Source organism: Perca fluviatilis, chromosome 7 (assembly GCF_010015445.1).
Source record: "Perca fluviatilis chromosome 7, GENO_Pfluv_1.0, whole genome shotgun sequence".
NCBI classification, from domain to species: Eukaryota; Metazoa; Chordata; class Actinopteri; order Perciformes; family Percidae; genus Perca; species Perca fluviatilis.
The window spans coordinates 38,375,078-38,389,576 of NC_053118.1; the positions used below are offsets into that span (position 1 = coordinate 38,375,078).

A 14,499-nucleotide genomic window follows, 5' to 3' on the forward strand; every position below is an offset into this window, starting at 1 on the left:
ACACATGCAGAAGATTACAAATAAAAATATTACGGTGCAAATCCTCCATCATAACAGCAATGCTCCAAGGTTCAAACGCGCCTGGCTTTTAAAGGGAATGGGAGATGATCTCTGATTGGTTGATTGCATGTTACGCCCAAAACACACCTCTGATTAATGAAGACACTAAGGACAACCCTTTAGGACCATGCATCCACCATCAAACTAGCAAAAGTGGATTTGGACACGCCCTAAATGCACCTGCACAATTTCACACCCTGCGCTTAGATCGTTAAATAGAGTCCACACATAGACTGTTAATATTAATGGACAACGCATCCGGTTCGACGAAGTGCTGCAAATGCGGAAGTGCCTTAAACCTGCATTCTACCTGAATTCCTGCAGGGGACGACACGTACGGTTGCAAAAGTAGTTCGGTTCCTGTAAGAGTCTATGAGAAAGTGACCCACTTCTCACTTGATTTATTACCTCAGTAAACATTTTCATAATTAGTTTATGGTCTCAATCTCTAGTTTTAAGTCTTCTGCAACACAGAATGATGTTCATTTTTTGAATTATGGTCTCTGTTGATTTTAAAATCAGCGATAAAGAAGGGGGTGTTTTAGGGCGTGGCTATGATGTGATTGCCAGTGAAAGTGTGTAACGTAGAGTGTAAGCAGCTCCTCCCTCTCTCCTCCCTCTCGTCTAAAATCGTCACATCCACAACCAGGGTGGCAGCGCCTGTAACGGCAAACTCGACGACTCATAGCAGATCTCCACAAACCAATGGGTGACGTCACACATGCTCTGTCCATTCATATACAGTCTATGGGCCCACACTGTTAATAAGAGCAATACAAACTTGAACAATATCCCTTTAAAGTACATTTAGAGCAGATAAGAAAATGTGCGATTAATGGCGAGTTAACTTCGGTCAATCGGCACTTCCAGCGTAGGACTATGAGTTGAGTCGTTACTCCACCTTCACCTCGGGCCCCCCGGCGTCCTCGGGGCTGCTCAGAGACGGAACGGTCTCCATCGATTGGTTGGTTTTGCCGCCGTCCTCCGAACCGACCAGAGAAATCTTTTTGAGTCCCGTTTTCCTTTGGCGCCACACGTGGATTCCTGCGAGTATCAGGACGCAGACGCAGGCCGCCAGCAGGAGGGAAACGACCACCAGCTCGCTGTAGAAGCTCTTCTCTCGGACGCGGAGGCGTTCGTCAGCCGGCTCCACCCCCAACCTGGCGTCTCTTTCGGGAGTCACCTTGATCTCGTTCTTCAACCCAGAATCGGCTTTGTCGGCGACGACGATCTCGTCTCTTAAATCGGTCGGGTATACATCGCTCCAATCGGTCGTCCCCGGCACACCTGAGAAAGAGCACAAAAACAGTGATTTTGAATTTGACAAATTCAAACTATTGATTAATTAGAAATAATTTGAGAGAAAAAGTGAGTCAGGTATGGCTGCAGCCTGTAGACCTCCAGTCTCATGCCTCCCGTCCATAGACTATATATTAAATGAATATTATTATTATTAATATAATATATTAATAATATATATATAATATATTAATATAATATATTAATAATATACAGTCTATGCTCCCATCTCATGACCTCCCGTCTCATGCCTCCCGTCTCATGCCTTCCCCAAGCTTTGACTTTTCAAAATAAAAGCTTGCGTCTGGTCCGCTATGTCTTTATACTTTGTTTTTTTGGATGTATTTGAACGAAACAGTACGGCAATCATGCTAATGAATGAAATTATTTTTTCAGCAGATGTCTTAGTTACAACACAATGGAGCTAGCAAAGCAGTTTTGTGTTCATATGTGCGGGCGGAATTTATTCAGTTTGGGAAATCCCACGATCTCTACTAGCTATAGCTCGAATTGTCTGGCTGACTAAACAGGGAGAGACTAGAGACCTTGTCTGTTTTGTTTTGTTTTTCAAGAGCGAATTGCTCCATAATATGAATACAGATTGATTATCACTTATTTTGTTGGTAACTGTTGATGTATGATCACAATATTACACTTGAGGAGGCCTACACTTTAGTAATGCGCCTTTCAGACTTCAAAATTAAACCCGCTTATGTATTATGGCTTAAACTAACTAATCACTGATGCAGTTTTAAGTGTTTTATGATTTCAGAAAGGAGGAGGTTAACCAATATTTTATATTAATCCTAATGTTTGTTGTCAAATTTCATATCTATAAATGCAGCTTTCAAAATTATAGAAGATTAGAAAGATTTAGCCTATAATAAAATATTGGTTAACGTCCTGTTATCTAAATTTTAGATATCAGATCCCCTTCTAATGGGAGGCATGGAAACCTATTTATTGGAGCCTACTCTTCTGTGGTCTCATATGTTATAATTGTAAAAGTGTATTTATTTTAGTATTATGTGGGTGGCGTCATTGTTGAGCTATATTTTTTCACTTGGCATACATTTTTATGTTACACTTGTTCTTTTTTTTACTGTTATGAATTTGCAAATAAAGACTAATTAAAAAAATGTAAGTCATCGCAGGTTTCATCAAATAAACAACAAATCTTAACATCATGGAGACAGCATTAAAGGTCTCATAGAATGGAAATGTCACTTAATGAGGTTTTTTAATATTAATATGAGTTCCCCCAGCCTGCCTATTGTCCCCCAGTGGCTAGAAATGGTGATAGGTGTAAACCGAGCCCTGGGTATCCTGCTCTGCCTTTGAGAAAATGAAAGCTCAGATGGACCAATCAGGAATCTTCTCCTTATGATGTCATAAGGGGAAAGGTTACCTCCCCTTTCTCTGCTTTGAGAGACTTCAGATACAGTATTAGGGGACCACTAAGGCCTATATAAAAGAGACTTCAGATACAGTATTAGGGGACCACTAAGGTCTATATAAAAGAGACTTCAGATACAGTATTAGGGGACCACTAAGGCCTATATAAAAGAGACTTCAGATACAGTATTAGGGGACCACTAAGGTCTATATAAAAGAGACTTCAGATACAGTATTAGGGGACCACTAAGGTCTATATAAAAAGAGACTTCAGATACAGTATTAGGGGACCACTAAGGTCTATATAAAAGAGACTTCAGATACAGTATTAGGGGACCACCAAGGTCTATATAAAAGAGACTTCAGATACAGTATTAGGGGACCACTAAGGTCTATATAAAAGAGACTTCAGATACAGTATTAGGGGACCACTAAGGCCTATATAAAACAGACTTCAGATACAGTATTAGGGGACCACTAAGGTCTATATAAAAGAGACTTCAGATACAGTATTAGGGGACCACTAAGGCCTATATAAAAGAGACTTCAGATACAGTATTAGGGGACCACTAAGGTCTATATAAAAGCATCCAAAGAGCATCATGTCATGGGACCTTTAACATCCACAATTCTGCCAACTATAGGCTATGTATGGTTATCGTTAATTCAAGAGTTTAAACAGCGTTCAATTAATTGCATCATGTTCACTTACTTAACCGTGACTTCATTTAGAAAGTAATTCACGATTTTGTATTCTGAACATCTGCATTTAGCGTTCGACACGGCCAGGCATAAGACGGGAGGTGTGAGACAGGAGGAGCATGCGACAGGAGGTCTCCAGGCTGCAGAAAAAGTTGACCATTTTTGAGAAAAAGTCGAAATATTTTGAGAAAAAAAGTCTAAATATTTCATCATTATCATCATCATCAATAAAACACATTTGAAACAAAGTTAGATTTACGTTTCAGCCACTGACGATAAACACGACAACGGTGATTTTTATTCTCAATAAATGAAAACAAATATTTAACACGCTCACATTTCATAGTTAAGATGATTGTACCATCTGAAATTGTGTTTTAAAGATACGATGATGACGTGTGAATAAACTAAACTGAAACTGTATCACCTTTGTCTTTCATCCCGGAAAAAAAGTCGAAATGTTTTAAGAAAAAAGTCAAAATATTAATTTTTTTTAAAAGTCTGCAATTTTTTAGACAAAACTAGAAATTATTTGACAAAAAAGAAGTAATAAAAATGAGACAAAAGTAAAAAAAAAAACTATTTTTGAGAGAAAAAGTGACAATTTTGAAAAAAGTAAAAATAATTTGACAAAAAAGTCAAAATAATTTGACAAAAAAGAATAAAGTCAAAATAATTTGAGAAAAAATGTCAACCTTTGTCTTTCATCCCGGAGTCCTCCGGTTCTCCTGAAGGTTTCGTGGTAGAAGTCTTCGGTTCCTCAGTGGGAAAGAAAATTTCTTCCAAGGGTTCGTCTTCACTGTCGGTCTCGTGGTCGTCTTTGGGAAAGGGGCTGAAGGAGCGCGGCGAGGCGATCTGCGGAGGAGCGATGTCCTGGACCTCGTAGCTGGCGACTGTTTCCCTGTACCCGCCTTCCTCCGCCTCGCAGCGATACGTCCCGAAGGTTTCGGCAGCGGCGAGGAAGCTCAGACTTCCGTCAGCTGAGCGGATGAAGAGTTTGTCCGGCATGCTGTCGGATCGAGAGGAAGTCCAGGTCAGAGCGGCCATGTTGGAAGGTTTCCGACACTGAAGCCTCACCGCTTCGTTCAGACGAACGCGGACTTCTGGAGGACAGAAAATATCAGAAGGAAAACACGTGAGAGGCAGGATCCGAAATTAACTCTCGCCAAGCTTAGTCGTTTTGTTGTTTTGTTGTTTAACGCCAACTGCATTAAATTCCTCTTGAGGGAAAACAAAGCTGAACTGAAAATGTAAATGTTAGCGCACATGTGTCAAACTCAAGGCCCGCGGGCCAAATCCGGCCCCTGGCAGATTTATATCCGGCCCTCATAACAATTTAGGTTCATAATAAATTTTGGCCCACCTAATTTTTGTCACTTTTTCTGAAGTTTTTGTCACTTTTTTCAACGCGTTTGGCACTTTTTGTTCAACGTTTATTGCAAATTTTGGCAAAATTTTCTTGCCGCATCTTCCAACTTTTTTCGACCTTGTTTCTTTGATGGCTACATTACTTTTTTGTGGCTCTATGTCGACCAAGCTGTAAGTGAGAAGAGTATATGAGACGTGCAATAATAAAGTCAAAGATGTTTGACTTTTTCGATTAAATAAAAACATGTCAATAAACTAAACATGTCTGGCCCTTGAAGTGATTTTTATCTTCCAGTGTGGCCCGTAGGGAAACACCGCTGTGTTAGAGACACTTAAGGCTGTTTCATGCTTCTGCGTCAACTCCACGCCGTAGCTATGTCATCGTTCCTACGGCGCTGTGACCCTTTCGGAGTTCTGCGTCGGGCTTGCTTTGCATTTCACCTTCATAACACTAGGGGGCAATAAGTCTGAGGTTATTTGCGAGGTGTCTGCCATACAGTTTATGTTATGTTAGCAAGCAAACTTTAGCACAACTGGCCACAAAGTCCTGCTTGCTGGCGAAGTGCTAATTTCAAAACGTTACTGACATATAGACACGTTACAAACAGATAACTCCGTCATTGTAACCAAAATATGTCTGAGTTTATTTGCAAAGCTGATGTCAGTGAACTAGCATGTTGCTACTCCGCACAGTAGGCTGCTGGAAACACCCACTATCAACACACAGGACCAGTTGACCAATCACAGTCACACAGGACCAGCTGACCAATCACAGTCCTTGAAACACAGACTATCAACACACAGGACCAGTTGACCAATCACAGTCACACAGGACCAGCTGACCAATCACAGTCCTTGAAACACAGACTATCAACACACAGGACCAGTTGACCAATCACAGTCACACAGGACCAGCTGACCAATCACAGTCCTTGAAACACAGACTATCAACACACAGGACCAGTTGACCAATCACAGTCCTACAGTCTGCGCCTCAACGCAAGGTAACATTTTTTGGAGGTGCACGGCGAGCTACAGCGGAGGGGGGTTCACAGCCACGCAGAGGGGTCTGCGGGGGAACGCCGTTGATACGATGCAGAAGCATAAATCAGCCTTAAGATCAGGAAACTTCAGCCCATAGTAGGTTTCTAAAACATGTCCCATAAGATGTACTGTATATAAGATGTTACCTGTGGCTGGGAGCAGACTGTTCCTGGTTTGTCCCGGACATTGTTTTTCAACATTACCGTCCTCCAGGTCTTGAGCCCTGAGGAGTAAAGCGACAGTCAGTCATTAAAAAAAAGAAGCAAAAAGCAATAAAACATCAAAAAACTTTAGAGAAAGCGGCAAAAATCCCCAAAACATCTAAGAAAGTGACACAAATGGGGGGAAAATGACAAAAACATTGACAAGTAAGTAAGTAGGTAGGTAGTTAAGTAGGCAAGTAAGTAAGTAGGTCTAAGTAGGCCTAAGTAAGTAAGTAAGTAAATGGGGTGAAGGTAGTAGGTAAAGTGGGCTCAGTGCTGTAGGTAGTGGGGTGTAAAGGTGCTATTAGTAGAGTATGGGTGAGTGGGTTGTGAGTAGTAGGCTAGAGGGGTGGTGTAGAGTGGGTCTAAGTGGTTGGTAAGTGTAAGTGAAATTGGTGGGTAGAGTGGGCCTAACTGAGTAGGTAGTGGTGAAGTGGGTGAAGTGTAGAGTGGTGGGTAGTGGGCAAGTAGGTCGTGGGGTAAGTGAAGGGGGCCAGGTGAGGTAGAAGTGAAGAGTAGGGGCTAAGGTGGGCTCAAGTTAGGTAAATAAAGGTAGGGTGGTGGGTGGGTGGAGTTAGGCAGGTGCAGTTGGAAGTGCAGGTGGGTAAGTGGGGTGCAAGTAGGGGGGTGGGTGTGGGTTGCAAGTTCAGTGGTAAGTGGGAAGTAGGGTGAGTAGGTAGGCCTAACTAGAGTAAAGTGAAGTGGGTGAGTGAAGTGGTGGTGGTGGGTAAGGAGTGAGTAAGTGGGGTGAGTAAGAGTGGTGGTAGTGAGAGAATGAAGGTAAGCGGGCAGTGGGTGAGTAAGTAATAAAGTGGGTAGAGTGGGTGGGTGGTAGAGTAAGTTGGGGTAGAGCAGGTAGGTGAAGTAGAGGTGGGTAAGTGGGGTAGAGTGAGTGGGTCTGGTGGTAGGTAGGTGGGTAAGTAGGTGAGGTAGGTGGTGGTGGTAAGTGGTGGTGGGAGGTGGGCTAGGTAGGTGGTTGGGTGAAGTGGAGGTGGGCCGAGTAGTAGAGTGAGTAAGCGGGCTAGTGAGCTAAGTAGAGTGAAATAAGTGGGAGGTAGATTGGGTGTGAGTAAGTTGGGTGTGGGTAAGAAGCAAGGTGGGTGAAGTTAAGTGGGCTAAGTGAAGGTAAGTAGAAGTAAGTGGGTCTAGGTAGTTGGTATAGTGAAGTAAGAGTGAAGTGGTGGGGTAGTAGTGGTGGGCTGAGTAGGCCTAAGTGAATAATAACTAAGTGAGCCTAGGTGAGGCTAAGGAGTTAATAAGTAGAGTGGTGAAGTAAGTGGGCCTAAGTGGGGCAAGTGAGTAAATAAGTGGTGAGTGGTGGTGAGTAAGTGGGCTGGTAAAGTACTAGTGAAGTGGGTAGAGTGGGTAGAGTGAAGTGGTGAGAGTAGTGAAAGTGGAAATGTATTCATGAGCACATTTAAACACCTTAAAGTGATGGTTCGAGATGAATTCACCCTCAGGGTCCTTTGCACCATTGACCACCGAAGCCAAACACCCCCCAGAGCTTTTTTCACCTGGGTCTAACATTGGGAGGTTAGGCGTTAGCGTGTAGAGCGTTAGCTTGGCTAAATAGCTTAAGCGTGGGGGCTAATGGATCAGAAGTGTCTCTAACATTACCCCCTAATATGCCGAAATGATACCAACGTCTACACTAGTATATATAGGTTATGCACTCATAAAACGATGGATTGTAAAGAAAGTTTGTAAGTACACACCAGAAGTTGTATGTAAATAACACTTGCCTGCTGGCTTCTGCTCTCTGCTGTTGTTGTTGCTGCTGTAAGACGAAAGTGCTTAGGGCCGTCTACAAATTACAACACCGAAAAGAGATGCAACAAAAATATTTATTAATCTAACTTATTTTTTTAAGTAAGTACTGTAGTATAACTAGCAGGAGACAGGTTATAATTGAGGTAAGTTTGGAGACATTACCTTATTTAATCATTAAATTAATAAATATTTTTGTTGCATCTCTTTTCGGTGTAGTAATTTGTACACGGCCCTAAGCACTCGTACTGCCCGGTAGTAACAACAACAACAGCAGAGAGCAGAAGCCAGCAGGCAAGTGTTATTTACATACACTTCTGGTGTACTTACAAACTTTACAATCCATCGTTTTATGAGAGCATAACCTATATATACTAGTGTAGACCTTTGGTATCATTTCGGGCATTATTAGTGGGGTAATGTTAAGAGACACTTCGGATCCATTAGCCCCTGGCTAAACTATTCAGCTGATAACGCTTCTCTCATTGCTCTCTATTGAGCCAGGTGAAAAAAGCTTCTGGGGGGGTGTTTGGCTCGAGGTCATGGTGCAAAGGACCCTAGGGTGAAATTACTCAGAACCATCACTTTAAGCTGAAAAAAATGACAAAAACCAACAGGAAGAAAGCGACAAACACATTTAACATTTTGTCCCGTACATGTCGTGTTGCTGGGCGTCCAGGGCGGTGCAGACGCCAGCGGAGCGGCTCCATCCACACAGCGGATCTCTGGCCAGAACACACTGGCTGCAGGTCCTGTAGCCCGAGCACCGGGCCACCGGGACCGCCGTCACGCCCTCCGATGTCCCCACGTAGACAACTCCCTACAGGAGCAGAGAACACAGTTACACACATTGGGCCCTATTTTAACCATCTAAGCGCACTGCGTGAAGCCATCCACTAAAAGTTCTGTTGTTGCTGCTGACAGACTCAGATTATTATTCTAAGTGTCTGACAACATTATGGAAATGATCCCTACAGAGATAGAGCTTTTTACAACCTCTTTAAGACCTTTCTGTTTAACCAGAAACAGCTCTGAGGTGCTAAACCCACCAGACTCCATCCAAAAAACAATACTTTTAGCATGAATAGAGCCAACATGTGTGTGTGTTTGTGTGCGTGTGCCTAATATCCTCTGTATACAATGTATAAAGTGTTTTATTTGTAAGTGTACTTTTTTGTACGAAGCACATTGTGTTATATTAACTTATATGAAATGTGCTATAGAAATAAAGTTTGATTTGATTTGATTTGAACATATCTTCACATGTAAATCGGTAAACTGTGAAAAAAAGAAAAAAGATAAAAGAGTTGTGATGGTTGGAAAAGTGGAAAGATGACCAAAAATGGCTTTCAGTACTTATATTTTGTTTCTGTCCACTTTGAATGAAGAGTATTTTATGATGCTAAAATGATTGTTATCTACATGGAGTCTGGTGGGTTTAGCGAACGCTATTTCGCTGATGTTTTTATTTTTAAAAAAAGGATCTTACTCTTTAACAGAAAGGTCAACCTCCTTAGAAATCCTTTCCATAATGGTGTCAGACACTTAGAATAATAATCTGAGTCTGTCAGCGGCAAAACGAGCACTTTTGTGAACGTAAATACAAGATGTACAATTGCCCTATTAACTATTAATTGTAGCTTGTTTCTCCGCTGACTGCAGCAATCTCGCTTAATACTGGACCAAAGTCAAAGATTGTTGTTTACATATATGCCATCCTTGCCAGAGAGTGTGCGGTTTTACCTTTGAGGAGGAGAGGACGATGCTTTTCACCAGCTGAGGCTGAGAGAAAACCTGAATCTCCTCAACAACATGCGCACCCCGAGCCAACAAAACCACTTTGTGGAGGAATCCAGACTCTAAAACCCCAGAGAGAGAAGAGGTTGTTAGATTAAAACTGTTGTCATTATAGGTAAGTAAGTAAGTAAGTAGGTAAGTAGTTAAGTAGGTAAGTTAAGTAAGTATGTAAGTATGTAAGTAAGTAAGTCAGTAAGTAAGTAAGTAGGTAAGTAAGTATGTAAGTAGGTAAGTAGTTAAGTAGGTAAGTTAAGTAAGTAGGTAAGTAAGTATGTAAGTAGGTAAGTAGTTAAGTAGGTAAGTTAAGTAAGTAGGTATGTAAGTAGGTAAGTAGGTAAGTAAGTAAGTCAGTAAGTAAGTAAGTACGTAAGTAAGTATGTAAGTAGGTAAGTAGGTAAGTAGGTAAGTAAGTAAGTAGGTAAGTAGGTAAGTGGGTGAAGTAAGTATGTAAGTAGGTAAGTAAGTATGTAAGTAAGTATGTAAGTAGGTAAGTAAGTAGGTAGGTAAGTAGGTAAGTAGGTAAGTAAGTAGGTAAGTCTGTAAGTAAGTAGGTAAGTAAGTAGGTAAGTAGGTAAGTAAGTAAGTAGGTAAGTAAGGCATGAATTACTTGTTCCATATCATGAAAGGAAAGTGGGCTTGAGTTTGGAAATGGTTCTTAACTGTTTTATGAATGTGACTTTACACATGGGTTGAGGTGGCCTAGCATAGTGTTGAGTTTAAAGTCTCACCTGTAAGAAGGAAAAGGACAGTATACGGGTTTCCATTGGCTGCCTGCGTCCTCAGCGCTGCTACGTGACTGTACTGCTGCCCTGAAGAAACCACGACGGGACCGCCTCCGACCGGTTTCACCTTGCCGCTGGTCATGAAACTCTTCTTCACCTGCTCTAATTCAGAATCTGAAGCTTTGTCCAGTCCACACTGTCGGGAGAGTCACACAGGAACATCTTACCACACGGTATAAAAACCAGACACAGTTTGATGTCCACACTCACAAACTTTGAGGCGCGTTCCCGCTAAGTCTGTGAGGGCTTAGGCTGCGTTCACTCCGCATGCGTCGGCAGTCCATCAACTGGCAAAACACAGGTCTTTTATTTTTCTAAGTTCATAAATTCAGAATCTAAAATTGAAGGTAAAAAAAATTCAATATACCAAATTCAGCTGCAAAATGTAATGTTTAAAATTCAGTGTTAACTTCTGGGAAACCAAGGAAAAGCAATCAATACTAGAATCTAGATCGGGAGTTTGTAGTAGCTGCAACCAACAACTGGATTTCATTCCTAAATTTACTTCTGAGACGTTTTTTATGCGAGAAATCAACTGTGCAGAGTTCGAATATGGCCAGTTTTGCAAAAATGAATGGCAAATTGCACATTTGCTCGGATCAGAAAAGGTTTTATTGTTACCATGAGTACACTCAGAAGTTTGCCTTGGTGAAAGGTGCATACATAAACAAACATATTAAACATTAAAGCTATAGTGTGTAATTTCTGTCGCCCCCATGAGGAATTCTAAGCAATGACAACAACACTGTAAGTAAGTGCATCAGACAGAGTTACGACACGCACAGAGATGAGAAGGGTATGTATGGACTTATCTAACTCTGGGGGATACCGTGAATAAGACAAAGTCCCAATAAGTCGGCGTGTTCCTTTAATATCAAAAAGTTACTAAACTAAAGCTTTAACTTCTCCTGGGACAAGAACTCTGCCCTCCCCCCTTCCCCCTCTTGAGAGCCCTGTGTTTTAGGAGCCAAACATCCCCCCCGACCTCCTCCCTACATGGATTTTCACGCTCTTATACAGCAGCTGTCAACGTGCTGCAGACAGTCATAAATACAGGTATACAGAGCTTTCCCTTAACAGTGATATGTACGAATGCTTCATGTGGCTAAATATGTCAGTCCTTCCAGAAAAATGCAGAGTTGCGGGCAAAAATCCTTGATTATGCGGCACGTTTTCTTAAAAAATGCGATGGAATATGTTATATGATATTTATGCAATTTTATGCGCTGAAATTGCGGGAACTTGCAAAAATTGCAGTTTCATCATGTGAAGTAAACGCAACATTTTTCAACTTTCTGCTAAGATATATGTGACTTTTTTGCAACGAAAATGCGGGGATTATGAAATCATGCAAGCCCCGCATATTTTGCGTGGAAATTAGCAATTTATGCGGCGAAAGTGTGGCGTATTTGACAAAGTATGCAGCCCCTGCATATATATGCGGACTTTGGCTGATTACGTATTGAATTATGCGATCGCATAATCGCATTTTTCTGGAGGGACTGATATGTGCATGTGACTCTTGTGTGGAAGTGAAAGTGTGCTCCCCACCTGTCCCAGGTAGGGGTGTTTTCCCAGCACTGTACTCCACTGCTGGTTCTGGAAGTCGAAGTTCATGTAGGTCCCAGCGAACACCGCTCTGATGTCCTGCAGCTTAAACACGCACACGGACGATTCTGGACCCGAGGACCTGCACCACACCACAGACAACACGCATGTTATTTTCTGCTTGGAAAAAGCTTGCTTGATTTACCGGCGGCTAAACGTGGACCTCTGGGTATTGGTGCCGTTTAGCTGCATGTAGCACGGGCATAACTTTGTGCTTTGTCAACAAGGTTTACCAGGGTTAAGGCTAGAGGGGATACAGCTACCACCACGACAGTTCATTTTAGGAAAAAGATTGTGGTTTGGATTGAAGTAAGTAAGTAAGTAAGTAGGCAAGTAAGTAAGTAGGTAAGTAAATAAGTTGGTAAGTAAGTAAGTAGGTGTTATGTCTGAAAAACGTTCAGTATTGTGTCCTGTTTGACTCTGTTATGTTATGTACTGCGCGTGACAAGTTACTGTGCCTTTAAGGCTTACAGCAGTGTTTTTACGGCAAGGGTGGTAAATGTAAGGTTTGCGGCAGTTCAGTAAACGCAACGTGAACGGAGCTACACGGTGTGGGTTGGAGTCCTACACAAACATAATAGTAGGTAAGTAAATAAGTAGGTAGGTAAGAAAGTAAGTAAGTAGGTAGGTAAGTATGTAAGTATGTAAGTAAATAAGTAAATAAGTAAGTAAGTAAATAAGCAGTTAAGTAGGTAGGGAAGTAGGTAAGTAAGTAAGTGAGTAAGTGGTAAGTAAGTAAGTGGGTAAGTAAGTAAATAGCGATGGAAGTGGGTAAAGTAGGGTAAGGTGGGGTGAGTGAAGTAAGTGGGTAAGTGGAAATGGGTAAGGTAAATAAAAGGTGAAGTAAGTGGGTGAAGTTAGAGTGGGAAATAAGTTAGGTGGGGGAGTGGGAGTGGGTAGAGTAGGGTATGTAGGGGTGAGTTAATGGAGTGGGTAAAGTGAGTAAATAAGTGGGTGAAGTGGGTGGAGTGAAGTGGTGGTGGTGGTGGTGGTAAAGTGGTGAGTAAATGGAATTAGGTAAGTGGGTAAGTAAGAGTGGAGTTAAATAGAAGTGGGTAAAGGGGGTGAAAAGGTAAAAGGTGGTGGTATAGGTGGTAGGTGGGTGGTAGTGATAGGTGGTTGGTGTTGGAGTGAATTGTGGTGGTTGTTTAGTAATTTTATGTCTGAAAAGCGTTCAGTATTGTGTCCTGTTTGACTCTGTTATGTTATGTACTTGGCGTGACAAGTTACTGTGCCTTAAAGGCTTACAACAGTGTTTTATGACAAGAGTTAAATGTTAAGGTTCTGACAGTTCAGTAAGCATAGCGTTGAGCGGAGCTACAGGTGTGGTTATGAGTCCTACCCACACATATAAAGTAGAGTAAGTAAATAAGTAGGTAAAGTAAATAAGTAGGTAGGTAAGAAGAGTAAGTAGAGTAAGTAGGTAGGTAAGTGGTAGTGGTGGTAAAGTAGAAGTGTGTGTGATAGCAGTTAGTAGGTAAAGTAAAGTAGGTAAGTGAGTAAGAGTAGAGTAGATGAAGTAGGTAAGTAGAAGTAGGTAAAAGAGTAAGAGTAAATAAGCAGGTAAAGTAGAGTAGAGTAGGTAAGGAGTGAGTAAGTAAGTGGTGAAGTGGAAGTAAGTGTGGTGGAGTAAAGGTAAATGGTGGGTAAAGTGAAGTAGGGTTGGGTAGGTGGGTGTGGGTGGTGGGAGGTGGTGAGTAATTAAATAAAGTGGGTAAGAGTAGAGGTGAGTGGTAGTAAAGTGAGTGGGTGGTGAGTAAAGGAGATGGGTGAGAGATGTAAATTGTGTTGTGATAATGGGTAAGTAGAGTGGGGAAATGGGTAAGTAAGTATGTAAGTTGGTAAATGGGGGTGGGTGAGATGAAGTGTAAAATTGGTAGGTAAGGTAGAATGTTAAGTGATTAAGTAGGAGTAAGTGGGTAAGTAATGGAGTAGAGTAAAGTAAATAGAGGTGGGTGGGAGTGAGAGTAAATGGGGTGGGTAAGAGTAGTGAAGGGAGGTGATTAGGGTGGAGTAAAATAGTGGGTATGTAGTTAGTGGTAGAGTAGAAGTAAGTGAAGTAGAGTAAAATAAGAAGTGGGGAAGTGTTCGTGAAGAGTAAATAAGTGGGTATGGTAGTAAGGCAATTAAATGGTGGGTAAGAGTGGGAAGTGATAATGGAGTGGGTGGAGTGAAGTGGAAATGAAGTAGAGTGATTAAGTGGGGAATGAAATTGGGTGTAAGTAATGAAGTGAGTGGAAATAAAATGAGTGGGTGGAGTGGAAATGGGGTAGAGTAAGTGGAAATGTGATGAGATTAAGTGAAGTAAATGAAATTGGGTAGGATTGAGTGAAGTAGAGTAAAATAGAGTAAAGTAAGAGTAAATGGGAGTGAAATGAGATTAGGAAGAAGTAAGAAGTAAGAGTAAATAAGTAGGTAAAATAGTGATGAAAGTAAGTAAATAAAGGTAGAATTAAGTTAAACAATGCATGAAA

General features: G+C 41.6%; 1 protein-coding gene across 1 annotated transcript; it reads right to left on the reverse strand.

Annotated features, from left to right (window-relative positions):
- Positions 1 to 584: 584 nt before the first annotated feature.
- LOC120563012 (semaphorin-4G-like) lies at positions 585 to 12,107 on the reverse strand (the record flags this gene model as incomplete). Its single annotated transcript, XM_039807021.1, is given in 7 exon segments — positions 585 to 1,347; positions 4,152 to 4,559; positions 6,015 to 6,091; positions 8,495 to 8,658; positions 9,582 to 9,697; positions 10,364 to 10,553; positions 11,969 to 12,107. Coding segments are annotated over 7 exon segments (1,416 nt in total). The 3' UTR covers positions 585 to 952.
- Positions 12,108 to 14,499: the final 2,392 nt, after the last annotated feature.